The following is a 17772-nucleotide window of genomic DNA, read 5'->3' as shown; positions in this document are numbered from 1 at the left end:
AGCAACATCATGATAAACAGAGAAAGGACTGAAGTTGTCAAATATTTTATTTTACCTGGAGCCACAATCAATGCCCATGGAAACAGCACTCAGGAAATCAAAAGACGCATTGCATTGGGCAAATCTGCTGCAAAAGACCTTTTTTAAGTGTTGAAAAGCAAAGATATCACTTTGATGACTAAGGTGCGCCTGACCCAAGCCATGATATTTTCTTATTTTATTTATTTTTTTATTGTACTTTAGATGAAGGTTTACAGAATAGTTTCTCATTAAACAGTTAGTACACATATTGTTTTATGACAATGGTTAACAACCCCACGACATGTCAACACTGTCCCTTCTCAACTTTGGGTTCCCTATTACCAGCTTTCCTGTCCCCTCCTGCCTTCTAGCCCTTGTCCCTGGACTGTTGTGCCCCATTAGTCTTGTTTTTTTTTTTTTTTTTTTTTTTTAATGGGGCTTGCTAATCTTGGCTGAATGGTGAACCTCAGAAGTGACTTCATTACTAAGCTAAAAGGGTGTCCGGGGGCCATACTCTCGGAGTGTCTCCAGTCTGTCAGGCCAGTTAAGTATGGTCTTTTTTTGTGAGTTAGAATTTCGTTCTACATTTTTCTCCAGCTCTGTCCGGGACCCTCTGTTGTGATCCCAGTCAGAGCAGTCAGTGGTGGTAGCCGGGCAGCATCTAGTTGTACTGGACTCAGACTGGTGGAGGCCATGGTAGTTGTGGTCCATTACTCCTTTGGACTAATCTTTCCCTTGTATCTTGTTTTCTTCCTTCTCCCTTGCTGCGGAAGGGGTGAGACCAGCGGAGTATCTTAGATGGCTGCTCACACCAAGCCATGATATTTTCAATTGCCTCATATGCATGCGGAAGCTGAACAACGAATAAGGAAGACCAAAGAAGAATTGATGCCTTTGAATTATGGTGTTGGCAAAGAATATTGAATATTAACTGCCAGAAGAACGAACAAGTCTGACTTGGAAGAAATACAGCCAGAGTGCTCCTTGGAAGTCAGGATGGTGAGACTTCATCTCACATACTTTGGACATGTTATCAGCAGGGACCAGTCCCTGGAGAAGGACCTCATGCTTGGTAAGGTAGAGGGTCAGCAAAAAAGAGGAAGACCCTGGACAAGATGTATTGACACAGTGGCTGCAACAACAGGCTCAAAAATAATGATTGTGAGGATGGCGCAGGACCAGGCAGTACATAGGGTCACTATGAGTCGGAACAGACTCAATGGCACCCAGCAACAACAGGGGTAGTGGCGGGTAGGTAGTGGGTGTGACTATAAAGGGGTAGTATGAGGGAGAACTTTGTAGTGATGGAATAGTTCTGTATCTTGAATGCTGTGATGGTTACTTGAATCTGCATATGTGATAAAATTACACAACTCATTCCAATGTCAATTTTCTGGTTTTGATATTATACTATAGCTATATAATTGTAAGGAATGGGGGAAACTGGTTTTAACAGTATACAGAGCCTTTTCTGTACTATTTTTGCAACTTCTTGTAAGTCTTCGAGTATTTATAACAAAAAGTTAAAAAAAAAAGAACCCTCTTATAAAGCAAATAACAGGAACAAGAATGGGAGGACTAAAACTCAGGAAGTAAATAATCAATAAAATATTTTAATTATAATAGCCTATAATGGTATGGCAGTTTTATGAAGGAATAGCTTTTAACTGGGAAAAGTTTGTATAGACCAGTGACATACAATACCAAGAACATTTAATAGCAGTATCAAAACATGTGATTTGAGAAAATATTAGAGACACAAATTAATACATCTCATTTTAAACCAAGCAACTGGCAATTGTGAAGGGCTGGCAATAAAACACAGGCAAAACACATCTGCAAACAACGAAAAATCAATTGCAAAAGGTCTTTGAGCCAGCTGTTCAGACTTTATCTAGTATATGCTGGGAATGGAGAAGTTACGTTCTGGATGACCCCAAACCCTATTCCTCACGTAGTTAATTGATTTGCATACACCTTGTGCTAAGGCGTCCTCAAATTGTGTTTCACTATAGCATATATTCATTTCCAGTTTTGCTATGATAAGAATATTCATGTTGGGTAAAGTATTTAGTGATAATTAGAAGGAACAGGTGGGGGGAAAAAATCACCTCTTGCTACACTGTCCAAAATGGTAACCACTAGCCCCACGAAGCTAGTTAAATTTAAAATAATTAAAATTAAATAAAATTTAAAAATTCAGTTTCTCAGTCACACTAGGCACATTTCAAGTTCTCAATAGCCATATGTGGAATACCCATATGTGGCTAGTGCTCACCATACTAGATATAAAATATTTCCATCATCACAAAAAATTCTATCAGACAGCGCTGCTCTAGAGCACATAAAACATGTCATTTTTCCACAATCATAGGTACAGCTTCAGCCCAAAGAACTCTGACAGGAATTAGTATTACATTATCTAGGGTTTGCATTTACACATAACTCTATCTTCAGCAATATTTAGCAATACGTCACAGTGGTTAAGTGCTAGGGCTTTGGGGTATAATACTTCTGAATTTCAGTTTAAGTTCCAGTTTACTAAATTGTGTGTGTGACCTTAGGCATGTTACTTCACTTCTCTGTGCCTGTTTTCTCATTTAAAAAAAATGGATAATAGTACCTACCTCACAGAGTTGTTATAAGGATTAAATGAGATAAGCCCATGTAAAGTCTGTAGCCCAAAATCTGGCAGATATGATCTATAAATGCTAGTTATTATTAGCATTATTCTTTGAAGCCTAACAAGATGAGCTTGGCTTGCTCTAGCACCTAGAATCTAGGTGACCAGTAGAAATGGCAATAGGGAACATGAAATCATATGAGCAGCAAGGGAGTCAAACCCTAACAGGACCCCTTTTGACTTTCCATAGACATAAATGGCAAGCACATAATTCCTCCACTACTTGAGGCCAGCAACAAAGGAGGAGATACCCTCTCCCCTAAAGATCTATTTGTCTTGCAGCTCTCAAAAAATCAAAGGGTAAGTGTACCTTACCCTTGGTCTAATGTGACTCGCAATTAAAAAGTTAACCACCATGTCATATCAAGCAAAATAAAAGGTACAATAGCAAAACATATTGTCTATAAAAGACAATTACCCAAACAAATCAGTCAGTAGGAGAGGCACTTGGAATTGTTTTTCCAGCTCTTTCTAACAATCAGATCAAATTCCTTGATGCATTATTATGGTAAAATGTCACTATGCCCAATCCACTGTGAATACCACACAACAGGCCTACTGTACCTCCATAATCAACCACGTAACTATTTATTGAATATCTACTACACATAGGGCACTTTTGTTCTACACCAGGGGTCAGCAAACTACAGCTGGTGGGCCAAATTCAACCACCTCCTGTTTTTGTACAATAAGCAAGGTAAGAATAATTTTTACATTTTTAAATGATTAGAACATCCTACAACCAATATTATCAAACACTAAATGGCTTTGGAAATTAGCGTTTGCTGAAGACTTGGCAACGTTTCTTAATTAATTCTACCTAAAATTACAAGGTAGAACAGTGCTTATATGTGAAACTTATTCTGCAGTAAAGTCATTTCAACAACTAACATTGTTTAAATCACAAGTAATGTCAACATGCCTTATATACTTCCAAGTCAAAACAACAAAACCACAATGAGATACCACTTCACACCCACTCAAACGCATTGCCTCAGGGTCAACTCCAACCCATAGTGGTCCTATGGGACAGCGTAGAACTTGCCACCATGGGGTCTCCAAGGCTGTGAATCTTTACAAAAGCAGACTGCCACATCTTTCTCCTGCAGAGCGGCTGGTGGGTTCAAACCACTGACCTTTCGGTTAGCAGCCAAGAGCTTTAACCACTGGGCCACCAGGGCTCCTTCACACTCACTAGAATAACTATTAAAAAAAGATAGACATTAACAAGTATTGCTAAAGAAGCAATTTGAACTTCATACAATGTTTGTGGGAAAGTAAAATTGTGCAGCCAATTTGGTAACCAGTCTGGCAGCTCTTCAAAAAGTTAAACATAAATTTGCCATTAAAAAAAAAATTGCTGTAGAGTCCATTCTGACTCATAGCAATCCTATAGGGCAGAGTAGAACTGCCCCACAGGGTTTCCAAGGAGCAGCTGGTGGATTTGAACTGCCAACCTTTTGGTTAGCAGCCATAGCTCTTAACCACTGTGCCACCGGGGCTCCAACTTTGCCATATGACCCAGTAATTCCACCCTTAGGTATCTACCCAAGAGAACACAAAGACTTGCATGCAAATGTTCTTACCAGCATTAATCACAATAGCCAAAAGGTGGAAACATTCCAAATGCCCATCAACTGATGACTGGATAAACAAAACGTGTTATATCCATACAATGGAATGCTATTCAGCAATAAAAAGTAATGGAGTGCTAATATATGCTGCAATACAGATGAACCTCAAAAACAAAATGAAAGAAGGCAGACACAAAACATCACATATTGTATGGTTTCATTTATATGAAATGTCCACAATAGGCACATTTATAGAGGCACAAAGTAGATTAGTGGTTGCCTACGGCTGGGAGTGGGGATGGGGATTAACTGTAAATGGGCATGAGGGATCTTGTTGAGGGAATGAAAATGTTCTAAAACTGATTCATGATGATAGTCGCACCACTATGGAAAGTTAACTGAAAATCACTGAATTGTACACTTGAAATGGGTGAATTTTGTGATCTGTAAAATATACCTCAATAATGCATTAAATATATATATATATATATAAACAATAGGGGAGATTGAGTGGGGGTATATGGGAACTCTGTAGTACCTTTGCAACTTTTCTATAAATCTAAAGTTATTTTAAAATTAAAACAATTATTTAAATAAAAATATTAAAATTTAAAAAACATAGGTTTTCTGATATCAGTATTTGCTGTGTAAAAAGACATTTTCAAAGATGAAATATGTAAAATTGTATTACAGATCAGCATTAACAGATAAACATTTGGAAATGATTCTTACAATAGCGAACACTAACTTTGAACTCCAACTAAACAAACGAACAAAAAAACAAACCCGTTGCCGTCGAGTCGATTCCGACTCATAGCGACCCTGTATGACAGAGTAGAACTGCCCCACAGGGTTTCCAAGGAGTGGCTGGTGGATTTGAAACGCCGACCTTTTTGTTAGCAGCCGAGCTCTTAACCACTGTGCCACCAAAATGTTGTCCCCCCCCAAAAGAATTCCACTCCTCTAATTAAGTAGTTCTGTATTACAAAAAAGTAAAGTATTATTATTATTATATTTTCATCAATAAATATTTGTTGAAATTAGTTTTCCTTCGTGGTATGTAAGTACCTACATAATATCCTCGATTTTGCCTTTTGGTCTGCAAAGCCTAAAATATTTACTCTCTGGCTCTTTACAGAAAATGTTTACCAACCTCTGTTCTACACCATAACAGGATAAACATAATCAGTCTCTTTCTTGAGTATATTTTTATCATTACCTAATTTTGGCACAATGCCCCCTCCAGACATGCCCTATAAAGGGTAAGCCTTGCATCTCTTTTTCTATTGCACTATTTGTGATTTCCATAAATAGAAACACAGCTTAATAGTTCTAGCAAAGCCTCGATGTCATCATTATTATCATGATATTAAAGTAACACCATAGCATAGTATCCCTAGAATGACTCTCATCAAGTTGTGATGTCAACATGACGTGGATTCACCGAGGTCTCTTAGGTATCAAGTGACTCCCATGGCATCACACCCTGCTGTTGGCATCACCCTGGCACATCACCTTACTATGGTGTCATATGCTATCACTGCTGTGACAGAATCCCGCCCTGATGCCACTCTGCCGAGATGTCAGAGTAATTACTCCCTACTTCTTTCCACTCCCTTGGCAGTGGCAGGGAGGGGGAGGGTAGCCACAGTCACCGGTACGAGCTCAGGAGGTAGTTCCCAGCTCCAACCGTTGTCCCTTCCGCCTAGCACCGCAGGTCAGGGCCCCCGGGGGACAGAGCCTTTAGGGTCCTATAACTCTCTTGCCCTGACCCCACGCCCGTTCTCTGTAGCCGACTCAATGGGCAACCACCCACCCCGGCTCCTCCATAAGGTTCCTCACGAAGCCGCTCCCCGTACCTGACTCCATTCTCCAGCTGTCATCCTGGGCCAATTCCACTGGCCACTTGACTACGGCAGCCGCAAGGGACCCTGGGACTTGCAGTTCAGCGCTGCTAGGGGTAGAGTCGGCGTGGGAGGCAAAGGCACCTCCCCAACTCAGAACTGCTCTCAAACTGCAACTCCCAGAGGCTCCTCGCTATGGGAAAAGAAGCGAGGGAACGAGAAAGATTGTTCATTGGTGGAGCTCTACAGGCTCTTTTGATTGGCAGTCGGAGCTGGCGACGTAAGGCGGTTGTTGGTCTGGCTTCCCCGAGATCTTTAGGAAAGCGAGATGGAGAGGTGTGTGTCTAACCTAATGGTCTGCAACCTGGCCTACAGTGGAAAGCTGGAGGAATTGAAGGAGACAATCCTGGCCGATAAGTCCCTGGCTACTAGAACTGACCAGGTAAAGCAGCGATAGAGCCTCTCCCAAGGCGGCGGCGGCGAGGCGCTACGTGGCCTCCCAGGCCCTGCCCAAGCCGAGGCTCATTCTGTGGGGTGGAGATCCCGCCCCCGCCGCCTCATCCTTACACCCGGTGGCTTCAGGACTCAGAACAGGGCCGCGGGAGCTAGCCCCACAGGCCTCGGATATATTTTTGCCCAGTACTTAGCTCTCCAAGTTTTGGTTATTTTTCGAACGTATGCCAAATTTTGCAGCAATGCCCTGTATTTGAGATATCCGCGCGGAGGAAAGCTTTTAATCTGCGTTTCTTTACTTTCATTAGCGATTTTATTCGGTTAAACACGTGTAACCCGAACGCCTCTTTTCTGTGGCAGACAATTTGCTAGGCGCTGGGGATGTGATTGAATGGAAGAAGCAGACATTAATAAAACAGTCACAAAACATATGCATGGTTACAAATTGTTTACATAGTGTTTACTTGAGTTACATGGTGCTTACTTGAGAGGGCCTGATTTAATTTCCCTTATATGAGCTGAATATTGTAACTGGAAAAGGCTTTGCAAATGAGGGATGAGTGGCATTTCCAGGTGAGATAAACGGGCATTCTAAGCAGAGACAGAACAAAAGTGAACGGACATTTGAGAAGAGTTTCTTTCTGCTCTTCTGCTCAAAGGACCCTCACGCTTTCACCTCGAGTTTCTAGAAAGATTTACGGTGCTCTCAGTAAGCCAACAAATATTTAAAGATTGCCACCTATTTGATAGGCACTGGAGCCCTGCTGGTACAGTAGTTGAGAGCTCGGCTGCTAACCAAAAGGTTGGCAGTTTGAATCCACCAGCTGCTCCTTGGAAACCCTATGGGGCAGTTCTACTCTGTCCTATAGGGTCGCTGTGAGTCGAAACCGACTCCACAACAACGGTTTTCAGGTTCTGAGCACTAGAGAGACAGTGTCACATACATATATCTCCATTTTGTGTTTTTTGGAAGATAATTAGAAATCAGGAGACTTTTTTCTGTTCTGGAACTTCCCTTTATTACTCAACCTGAAAATGGCCCCACCATTACCTGGTTTACTTTCATTATGGTCTGGTAATATTTAATAATTATTTACTATTAAGATTTAATAATACTTCATTGAAAATTTGACGATTCTTCATCACGTCAATGGCATAAAAAAGGGGGGAGCTGTTCAAGATCAAGAGACTTAAGAAACAACAATCAAATACAACTTATGGACCTTGTTTAAATCCTGATTTAAGCAACCCAGCTGCAAAAAGACAATTGAGAGAGTTGAGGAAATCTGAATACAGTTTGGGTATTAGATGTTATAAAGGAGTTATGTTAATTTTAATAGGTGTAATAATGGTCTGGTAGTTAGTAAGAAATCCTTTTTTTAAAGATGCACGCTGAAATATTTAGGGGTGAAGAGTCATGATATTTGGAATTTGTTTTTTAAAAACCTCAGCAAAGAAGAAAAAGATGAAGCAAATATGGCAAAATAATAATTGTTAAATCTATGTGACAGGCATAGTTTCCTACTGTATTCCTTCTATTTGTATGTGTGTTTGAAATTTTTTGTAATAAAAGTTTAAAATAAAATTTTTTAATATGGGTTTGACTAAGAAATACAACAGTCATTGCAAACTGAGAAACATGACTAACTCCTAGCTTCTTACTAAGAAAACAACATAATTTTGTTGCTCGCTAATTCTGTACGGTGTGTTTTTTAAATGGCTGTATATGTATATATATATAAGCTCAACTGGTTTTATGAACATTTCATCCCCATAAATTCATATTCTTTCTAGAACATCTAACTTGGGGGTCAGTGTGGTAGTAGAAATTTCAGAGTCAGACAGGGGTTTGCGTCCCAACTGCACTATTTACTAACTTTGTGACCTTGGGCAACTTGCTTACCCTGAGAAGTCTTAATTTCCTCATCTGTAAAATGGGAATAATATCCACTTTATAGTGTCATGGGGATTAAATGAGACAATGTATGTAAAACTCCTAACACAGTGCCTGACATGTTTAGTCCCCTTCTTTTCTTTTGATAATGATAGTAAAATACTCAGCTGTTGTTTTTTTTGTCCCTACAAGCATACATGTATAATAGTAAACAGCCAAAGCCCTATTTCTGCTAAAACATTGAAATCGGTTTCTGGCTCTAGTGCTTTCATTGCTGTTTTGCCCAGAATTCACCCATGTAATTCCCCCCATGTTACTAAAACCTACAAATCAGGAGACTTTTTTCTTTTCTGGAACTTTCCTCTATTAATCTGAAAATGGCCACCATTACCTGGTTTACTTTCATTATGGTCTGGTAGTATTTAATAGTTATTTACTATTAAGATTTAATAATACTTGGTCTCTCTTATACTAGTAAGTAATGTGGTTGAAGGTTTCCTACCTGAGAATCCAGTGTTCTCCATTTCTTGTTTCCAAACTATAGATTGTCTAGACCCAATATTATTTTTTCTGCTTTCTTGCCTTGGTTCTTCTATTTCTCTTCAAGAATATTGATCTTATTGCCTCTCTTTTTCCTATGTAGGACAGTAGAACTGCACTGCATTGGGCATGCTCAGCAGGCCATACAGAAATAGTTGAATTCTTGCTGCAACTTGGAGTGTCAGTGAATGATAAAGATGATGTAAGTACTAGGCAGAATTGATAAATTCCCTGTTATCTTTAGACCCCAGACTGGTATTTACTGAAGCCTGAGTATTTGTTTCACTCTTAAACAAAATTGTATCCTTTATGAATAGGAAGTTGCAGCATGGCCTTGGTGACCAACACGGGATTAGCAGTTACAGTATTTTAGAATGTTAATGTTGCCACTCTGTGATTTAAGATAAACGATATAACTTCTCTTTGTCTCATTTCCCCTAGCCAAGATATATAGATAATGGATTTCTAATAGAGATCAAGGCCTGTTACAGTGAACTCTAAGAGACTGTAAACCCTTTCTATTATGTTGGATTTTTTTGTGTGTGTGAATACAGCCTGAATAATGAGGGCCTAGATATCTTTTTTGGTATATATAGAGACTTATTGTAATGGTATTGGTCATATTAGAATTAACCTGGAACAATTTTGTAGGTAAAAATTCCTTTTTGAGGATATTCACTGAAGTAATAGTTATAAAAACAAAGAAATGAAAATAATTTAATGGGGGAATGGTTGAATATAGTAAGGTATATCCATATGATAAAATAATATGCAACCAATAAAGGTATGTTTTCAAAGAATGAGAAAAATGCTCAGAACGAAATAAGTGGAAAATGGAGCTCACAAACTTCTGATCATACAAGCCCAATTTTGATTTAAAAAATAATATATGGAAGAAAACACATTAAAATTACAATTACATATAATTATCTCTGTGTAATGGGATTATGATTTTTTTTTCTTTTTCTATATTCTGGTTTCCAAATTTTCTACAGTGCTTAATAAGGAAAAAATTAAGAATTTTTTTTAAAAACTATTTGCACAAAGCTCTTTGTAAACACTGCCTGTAAATTTATCATTAATATTTGTGCCTTTTTGTCCTGGTTTTTGTACTGCCTGCGTCTTATAGGCAGGTTGGTCTCCTCTTCATATTGCTGCTTCTGCTGGCCGGGATGAGATTGTAAAAGCCCTTCTGGGAAAAGGTGCTCAAGTGAATGCTGTCAATCAAAATGGCTGTACTCCCCTGCATTATGCAGCTTCCAAAAACAGGCACGAGGTATGGTCTTATTCCTAGGCTACTTCTTTTGAGATATAAACATGTACACAAACAAATAGATATTTACATTTATTTTCTTCTACTTCTTTCCAGATTGCTGTCATGTTACTAGAAGGTGGGGCTAATCCAGATGCTAAGGACCATTTTGAGGCTACAGCAATGCACCGGGCAGCAGCCAAGGGTAACTTGAAGATGATTCATATCCTTCTGTACTACAAAGCATCCACAAATATCCAAGACACTGAGGGTAACACTCCTCTGTAAGTGACAAGTAGCAGTCATTTATATTCTACGTGACAGTAGCCCTTTTGCAGTAATGCTTACACATGACTTATTTTTTATTCTGCTTATAAATGTAATATATGTTTACGGCAAAAAGATTTTTTGGAAAATACACAGAAGTATAAAGATAAAAATAAAAATTTCCTATCATTTTGCCACCCAGAGATAACCACTGATAACATCTTTGTATATTTTCCCCAGACTTTTATATACAAATGTGTATATTTTTTTAACAAAATTTTGATCATACTATGTATTTAGTTTTATATCTTGTTTTTTTCACCCAGTGGTATATTGTGAGCCTTTTCTAAAGCCGTTAAATATTTTTTAAGTTTTCAATGGCTATATAAAATTCCATTTTGTGGATGTACTGTAATTTAATCATTCCTCTATTACTGTATATTTAAAATGTTTTGAGTTTTCCACTATTGTAAATAACGCTACATTGACCAACTTTGTACAAAAAAATTTTGGCCATTTATAGCTGATTATTTCCTTAGTGTAGACTCCTAGAAGTGAAATTGCTGGGTCAACGAATACATCCATTTTAAGACCATTGATATATATATTACAATTGCTTCCAGAGGAGTTGTATCATTGTGCCCTCCCAAGATCAGTTTGAGAGTGCCTAGTACCCCTCACCAACACTGAAAGTATCCTTTTGTTATTTGAAAAATGATATTTCATAGTTGTAATTTGCATTTTTTTGTTTTTAGTGAAGTTGAACATTTTTAAATGTCTGTGGTTGATTATATTTCTTCTCTAAATTGTGACCTTTTGTGTCCCTTTCTGTGTTTCCTTTTGGGGAATTACTTTGTTTTTACTAATTAAGTGATCTTTACTTGACATACTAAAAATACTAATCTTTTGTCAGATTAGTTGAAAATATTTTTCCAGTTTGTTTGCCTTTTCATTTTGTTCATGATTTTTTTTTAATAATACAAGTTTTAAATTTCCATGTAGACAAGCCTATTAATCTTCCCTCATGACTAGAAAGTCCTTCCCAACCTTGAAATTAGTTAAATATTCACTTGTATTTTATTGTAGCAGGGTTTTTTTTTTTTTTTTTAATGCTTCACTGGTTTTGTTGGAGAGTGATTGTTATTGTTTTGCATTTAACTCTTAAATCCACCTGCAATTGATTTATGTGTATGACCTGAACCCAGCCTCTACTTGGATATTTTTTTCCACAGTACTTGGCTACTTTTCTTATTTGTTGAATGGTGATATTATTTTGAACCAGAAAATCTATGAATGTTCTGTTTAGTCAAAAGTGAGGTTCAACCTTTTCCCAATTTGACCTTAAGCTACCTTCTTTAGAGTATTATCTTCTTAACTCTTAGTTGTAAAAATCTTTGCTGTAGTTCTGAGTGACTCTCCTTAGAAAGATGTGCACATTCTGGCTCTTTTCTCCATAACTGGAAAGGCAGAATGGCTTAGAGGAAATCTAGGAGTCAGGCAGTATAGGGTTCTGGAAAGAGCATAGGATTTAGAAATAGCTAGATGCTATTCATGGTGACTCTATATGTCACTATGAACACATGGGGTCACCATGAGTTGGAATTGACTCTATAACAGCTGGATTTTATTTTTGGTTTTTTTTTTTTTTTTTTAGCTGCTGTTCACCTAATCCAAGTTCTGCTACCTACCAATTCTGTGAACTTGGGGGAGTTATTTAACCTTCCTGAGCCTTAACTTCCCACCTGTAATATGAGGGTAATAATTCCTTCCTCACTAGATTGTCATCATAGGCAGAAAATTTAACCTCTGTCACAATTTCAACTGTAAAATGGTAATAATAATGCCTTGCTAGCCAAGGATAGATCTAAGGGCCAAATGAGATAAAATCTTTTAAACTGCTTTTCTAAAATTTAAATCACACAAATGTGAAGTATTGTTATTAACAGATTATTAACTGAGGCTTTTCTAAATTCTAACGCTAAATTATTCCACATGTTTAGGGAAACTACTTCTGATCTCCGTAAAATAAGGATGTTGCTCTTTCGTAGGCTGGCATTTAGATCCCTTCTTTTATTGTAGTAGGACCAGAATTATGATTTATGATCTGGTATTATAAGGCTGTTTTACTGATTTTAACTTATAAACAGTCTTTCCCCATGCAAATTGATTTTCCTTTTCTGATTAAATAACTTTCCAACATTACCACTGCCTTAGTAATATGCAACTTTGACTACCTAGCAAGTAATCCTAACCATTACATAGAATTGGTAGTGATTAATGGTCTTTATGGTCCCCGATTTCAGACACTTAGCCTGTGATGAGGAGAGAATGGAAGAAGCAAAGCTGCTGGTGTCCCAAGGAGCAAGTATTTACATTGAGAATAAAGAAGAAAAGACACCCCTGCAAGTGGCTAAAGGTGGCCTGGGTTTAATACTCAAGAGAATGGTGGAGGGTTAAGCAACTTGGATTTATTCTTTGTATGTTTTGTGGTTTTCCCCGGTATCCTGGAAGCTAATGTACTTGTGCACAAGACATCATCTATGAATGATGTTTTCTCACCTTCAGGGTCTTAAAAACATGTTGAATATTGTTCCTGCTGAGGTACTTGTTCTAAGCTTACAACTTGCTTTCCAGGCCTTGAATAACTGTTGAAATTGTTCTGCTGTTTGTTGTACATTATTCTATACTGAATCTTGGTTAACTTTGAGTAAATGATTCTGTGGCTGTTGTGAGTCTTCAGTATCGTCCCGTGCACCCTCTATCCCCCTCTAAGGCAGAAAAACACCAATAGCATCAGGCCAGTTATTCTGCCAAGTATTTCTAGGTGGATTCTAGAATGTTCCTCCATAAGTTGAAACCCATCCTAACTTGTTTTTCAGGCTCACTCAGGCCTATGCCAAAATTTCTGTTTTTTCGACTGTAAGGTTTAATTTATTCTTGTTATAGGAGGAATACTTACATATTTTTGTGGACCAAATTTTAAGTTGAAGGACATGTTATCCAAGTTTGGAATTCATAAACACTAAAATAACCAAAATAAAAATAATGAAAAATAATAGCCTGTGTTCCCATGTATCTTTTTAATGAACTATTTTGCTCCAAAATAAAACAAGAAGTTTTCAAATACCTATATCAAGCCATCATGTATTAAAAAGAATATCAAGCTTGTTAAAATGTGTAACACAAAATATATTTTGATTTATATTTCAGAAAAAAATGAAATGTTGAGAAAATCTACCAATTGTATTTTTCAAATAAGTTAGACACTCATTTAAGCCTTAAAATACTTCATAAAGACATTTCTCAGTTTTTGTAGCTCTACAGTCAGTAAAATCAGTGAAGCTTGAACTGCAACTAAATAAAAATAGTAATCTTCTGAATTGGTAATTAAGTCTGGAGCAAAGGCAATTAATAAGTGTAAACTTGAGCTCAGTTTAGGGAAGCATCTTAAATGATTACTAGTCATAAAATCTAATGAACTCCAAGTGGCTCTTCAAATTATTTTTTTAATTTGAATTTCATGCTGCAAATAATTGCTTGAAATAAGTGATCCAAGTGAGCCTACAAACTTGTATTAATTTTGGTTAAAGACTTAATGACCAGTAGCTGAAATGAGTTTTGTAAACATGAACTGTGTTATTACTGTACAGACCCTGTTTCATAAATATTTTGAGTGCTAATCTTTACAAATATTAATCAGGGAAACATCTTTTTACAGAATTAAACTTTGTTTATTTAATTCTAGGAATAGAATTGATGGCAGGGGAAATAATTTATTTCCAATATTTTTTGGCATGATCAGAAAATAAAGTTGTGTCTAATAGGACCTGCAGGACTGAAAACATTTACTCTTCATAAATACAGAATGTATTGTCTGAGGTAATAGGATTTGTGGGTGTAAAAGAAAGCTCATTGTAGTTCTTCAGTAAACAGTACGGATGGAACCAAACCTCAGATAATCTGTAAACTATTGACATTTTAAATGAAGTGGCTTGTTAACAATATTTAAATCACGGATTTGTATAGATTAAGAATACTATGGCCTTGGCCTTGAGTACTGGTCAAATTGTTACCTATTGCCTATAAGAAAGTTGATAGAGATGAAGCTAATTCAAGGTTAGCAAGTTTTACAGTTACTTCCAGAATGAACTCACAAACAGATGATAGTTGTAAATCTTAGCTGAGAATGTGAGATGGAAGAAATAGGCAAATGGGAACATTCTTAGTATCTATTGCAGAGAATCCACAATTTCAAATTCTATGAAATTCAAGGTAGATCTGCATTTCACTACTTAATCTCTGACCTGACAGAATTTAGCTGCCTGTATGACCCGTGTTTTGTTTTCCCGACTTCTCAACTATACCAACTACAATCAGTTTATTAGTGGCTGTGCTGCAGCTTCCTGTTTCCAAGTTTTGTATAGGGTGGGAGTACCTTACTTTGGGGATCTGTGGCCCCATCTTCACAGTTCCACGGACTGCCTAAAATTGAATGCAGAAATTTGTATATGCCTTTTTCTGAGACAAGGGTTCAGTAGTTTTCATCCAATTGTCAAAGGAATGTGACTCTCAAAAAGATTGACTGCTCGATCAAGAGAGAAAAGAATGCTGAATCAATTGTCAGGAGATGTGGATTCTACATCATAGTTCTGCCCACTTTATAGTTTACAAGTTTTTATATCCATTCTTACCTTGCGCTTTAAGAAGGCAGAAATCATCTCCATTTTATAGATGAGAAAACACCCAGAGCTAGTTAAAGGAAACAGCCAGTACTAATATCAAGCTTTCCTGGACCCTAATCCATTTTCTTTTTGCTCCACAACAACTGTGGACCAAATGGAAGGTACTCTGGCATTTTGATAATGACCCATTAGTCGTAACACCCACTCTGGTGCTTTCGTCTTTAAATTGGCTTGTGTTTTTTTGGTTTCCTGGAACCCTCAATATCATCTCTGAATTCTTGGTTTAATTTTGTTTGTAAGCTAAAGCTTCAAAGACAAGTGAGATTGTTGAGTATTGATTGGTTTGGACCTTTTTTGAGGCCCTCGAACCTCTTTTCCTGCATGTAGCCCTTTAAAATAACCTTTTATTACTAAAACATGGGTTTGTTTCAGTGAAATTAGTAGTTTGGTGCAGTTGGAAGAGCATTGCACTGGGAACCAGGAAACTTGGGATCTAGTCTTGACTTTGTGTCATCTCCGGCAGATTATTTTACCTCTCTTTACTCAGAGCTGCTCTGGGGGCTAGGTAGGAATATATAAGAAGGACCCTGATTTTTTAAACTACATACACATTCCTGCTTCCCCCACTAAGAATATAATTCTCATCATCGCCCACCTACACCCCCATCAGGTGTGCTAGGTTGAATATTATTGATGTCAAAGCTCTCTTCTGGCTTCGAAATTCTTAATGAAGGCTCCTCAAGGCAGTCACACATAGGCCGCTGTAATCGCCGCAGATATTAACTTCTCAGCACGTAATATTAGAAGAAAAGGTCACCTGGTACTCTAATGGCCCGAAGAGTTGTCAATATACATGGCTTCTTAGCTATTGTCATGAATTATTATATTTTAGTCCCTTTTCCTCATAGATCACTGTAATTTGGAAGCCTTGCTCAGTGTAGTACAAATCTAGCTTTCCTCCTCTGCAGGAACACGCAAGAACTAGTCATAGTTAGCAAAGCTGTATAAACGTAAGGACAAGGGCTAGCTCACCATCGTATCACCAGTACTAGCAACAGTTCCTAGTAGCCATTTCATAAATGTCCGATGGGTTACTGAATAAACGAGTGAATTTGGGAGAATAGGACCTAGAAGCAAAAAGCTGTTCTGTTGACTTTAGCATATTCTAGCTGCTAAAGCAAAAACAAAGAGATAAGGGAAGGTTTTGGAAATCCTTTCAGATGTTGAGAAGTAAATGGTTAAGAAGCCCAAGGCCAGTTTGGGATTTAGTTGGGACTACCCAGTTAAATTTTAACTTTGTTGTTAGTTCCTGCCTGAGTCAGCTCAAATTTTAACTAACTATGGCAAAATAAATCCGGTAGCGCTCTCTCTGAATCATAATTATGCTCAACTAATTAGAATATTTGGGTAATGGCCTATTCCATTATTTTCTGATGCAGTGATGGATAAGAAAAACTTTTGTTCCTTTCTGTCTATTCCTGTCAAATTAATTACGTCGATTCAGCTCAGCTTTCCAGGCTATCAAGATCATTTTGAATCATGATTCTGTCATACGGCATAGTAGTCATCCCCTCTAGGAACAAGTCATCCATAAATTTAAGTGTGCCTTCTGTGTTTTTATCTAAGTCACTGGTTCTTAATATTAGATTCAGAAAGTCTGTAATTCACCTAAAAGGATATGTGACACTATGTGTGTATAAGCATTTTTCTATGGACAGGGGTCCAGAGTTGTCAGCAGATTCTCAAGGTGGTCCGTGACCCCCAAAAAGGTTAAAGACCACTGACCCAACTATTCATCAGTATTTTGAACAGAACAGTGCTAATAAGGACAGAGCTCTAAAAGACCTCCAATAGTGCCTTCCTTCCTGATCAGCACTGATCCACCAGAAATTTTTGAGTGTAGTGATTGACTGTTTATTAGATGTTAGTCTCTTTACTTGTGATTTGCCTTTATCATAAAAGTGGAAGGGAAACTTTTGGGCATTCTAGTAATTGAGGTGTTTTGTTTTTAATTGCCAAGTATAGTCATTCTTAAGCCCTTCATCATTTTGCATCCTAGATTTTCCAGGATCCCATCAAACACTATCATAGTATTGTATTTAGTCTATGAATGGAACTATAGATGCTTCAAAAATCCCTGAGATTGGTTGAACATAGAAACATCAAAGAAAATACATAAGTAAAAGCTTGCTATCTCGTCTCTCCATGACTCTGAACAAATGTAATGTTAATTTCAATTTGAGCTCACCTTAAAACCTACAAAGGCTCTACCTCATTGTATTTTAAAAGCTTTCCGACATGATCTGTATATAAAGGGGGGGGGGGTCCCAGTTTAAGAAAACCCTTTACATGAAAATCTGCAGGTGATAAATTAGAGATCCATTACTTCATTTAAAAATGATTCACCTTAAAAGCCAGTCACAAAAAGAGTACATAGTGTATGATTCCATTCATTTAAAAGCCAAAAAAAAAAAAAAAAAAAAGGCAAAGCTAGTACTCTCTAGTGATGGAAAGCAGGTCAGTGGTTGCCTAGGTCCAGGGTGATGGTGGGATTGACTGCGC

The 17772-nt window shown here is 37.5% G+C and overlaps 2 protein-coding genes across 5 annotated transcripts in view; one reads left to right on the top strand and one right to left on the bottom strand.

Annotated features, from left to right (window-relative positions):
• ATG4A (autophagy related 4A cysteine peptidase) overlaps nt 1–6297 on the bottom strand; it is a 59662-nt gene extending 53365 nt beyond the window's left edge. The window contains exon 1 of one of the 2 annotated variants that reach the window (XM_004379757.1): nt 6138–6297. In XM_004379757.1, the coding sequence (XP_004379814.1) occupies nt 6138–6147 (10 nt within the window). In that variant the 5' untranslated portion in view covers nt 6148–6297. The remainder of the gene's footprint in view (nt 1–6137) is intronic. The other variant, XM_023734455.1, reaches the window with a different exon arrangement.
• A 3-nt stretch (nt 6298–6300) lies between these two features.
• Nucleotides 6301–17693, top strand: PSMD10 (proteasome 26S subunit, non-ATPase 10). 3 transcript variants are annotated; one of them, XM_023734456.1, is made up of 6 exons: nt 6301–6564; nt 9113–9211; nt 10139–10285; nt 10379–10466; nt 12183–12283; nt 12832–12915. In XM_023734456.1, the coding sequence occupies exons 1-5, from the start codon at nt 6451–6453 to the stop codon at nt 12260–12262; spliced, it is 528 nt and encodes a 175-aa protein (XP_023590224.1). In that variant the 5' UTR covers nt 6301–6450; the 3' UTR covers nt 12263–12283; nt 12832–12915. The 3 variants fall into 3 exon arrangements, with proteins under 3 accessions (XP_023590224.1, XP_004379813.1, XP_004379812.1); XM_004379756.2 differs by lacking the exon at nt 12183–12283 and having other exon boundaries at nt 12832–17693; XM_004379755.2 differs by lacking the exon at nt 12183–12283 and having other exon boundaries at nt 10379–10545; nt 12832–17693.
• Nucleotides 17694–17772: the final 79 nt, after the last annotated feature.

This window comes from Trichechus manatus, unplaced genomic scaffold (genome assembly GCF_000243295.1).
Source record: "Trichechus manatus latirostris isolate Lorelei unplaced genomic scaffold, TriManLat1.0 scaffold00068, whole genome shotgun sequence".
Taxonomy (NCBI): Eukaryota; Metazoa; Chordata; class Mammalia; order Sirenia; family Trichechidae; genus Trichechus; species Trichechus manatus.
The sequence above is the reverse complement of the archived record's forward strand: the minus strand, read 5'-3'. Positions and strand labels throughout refer to the sequence as shown.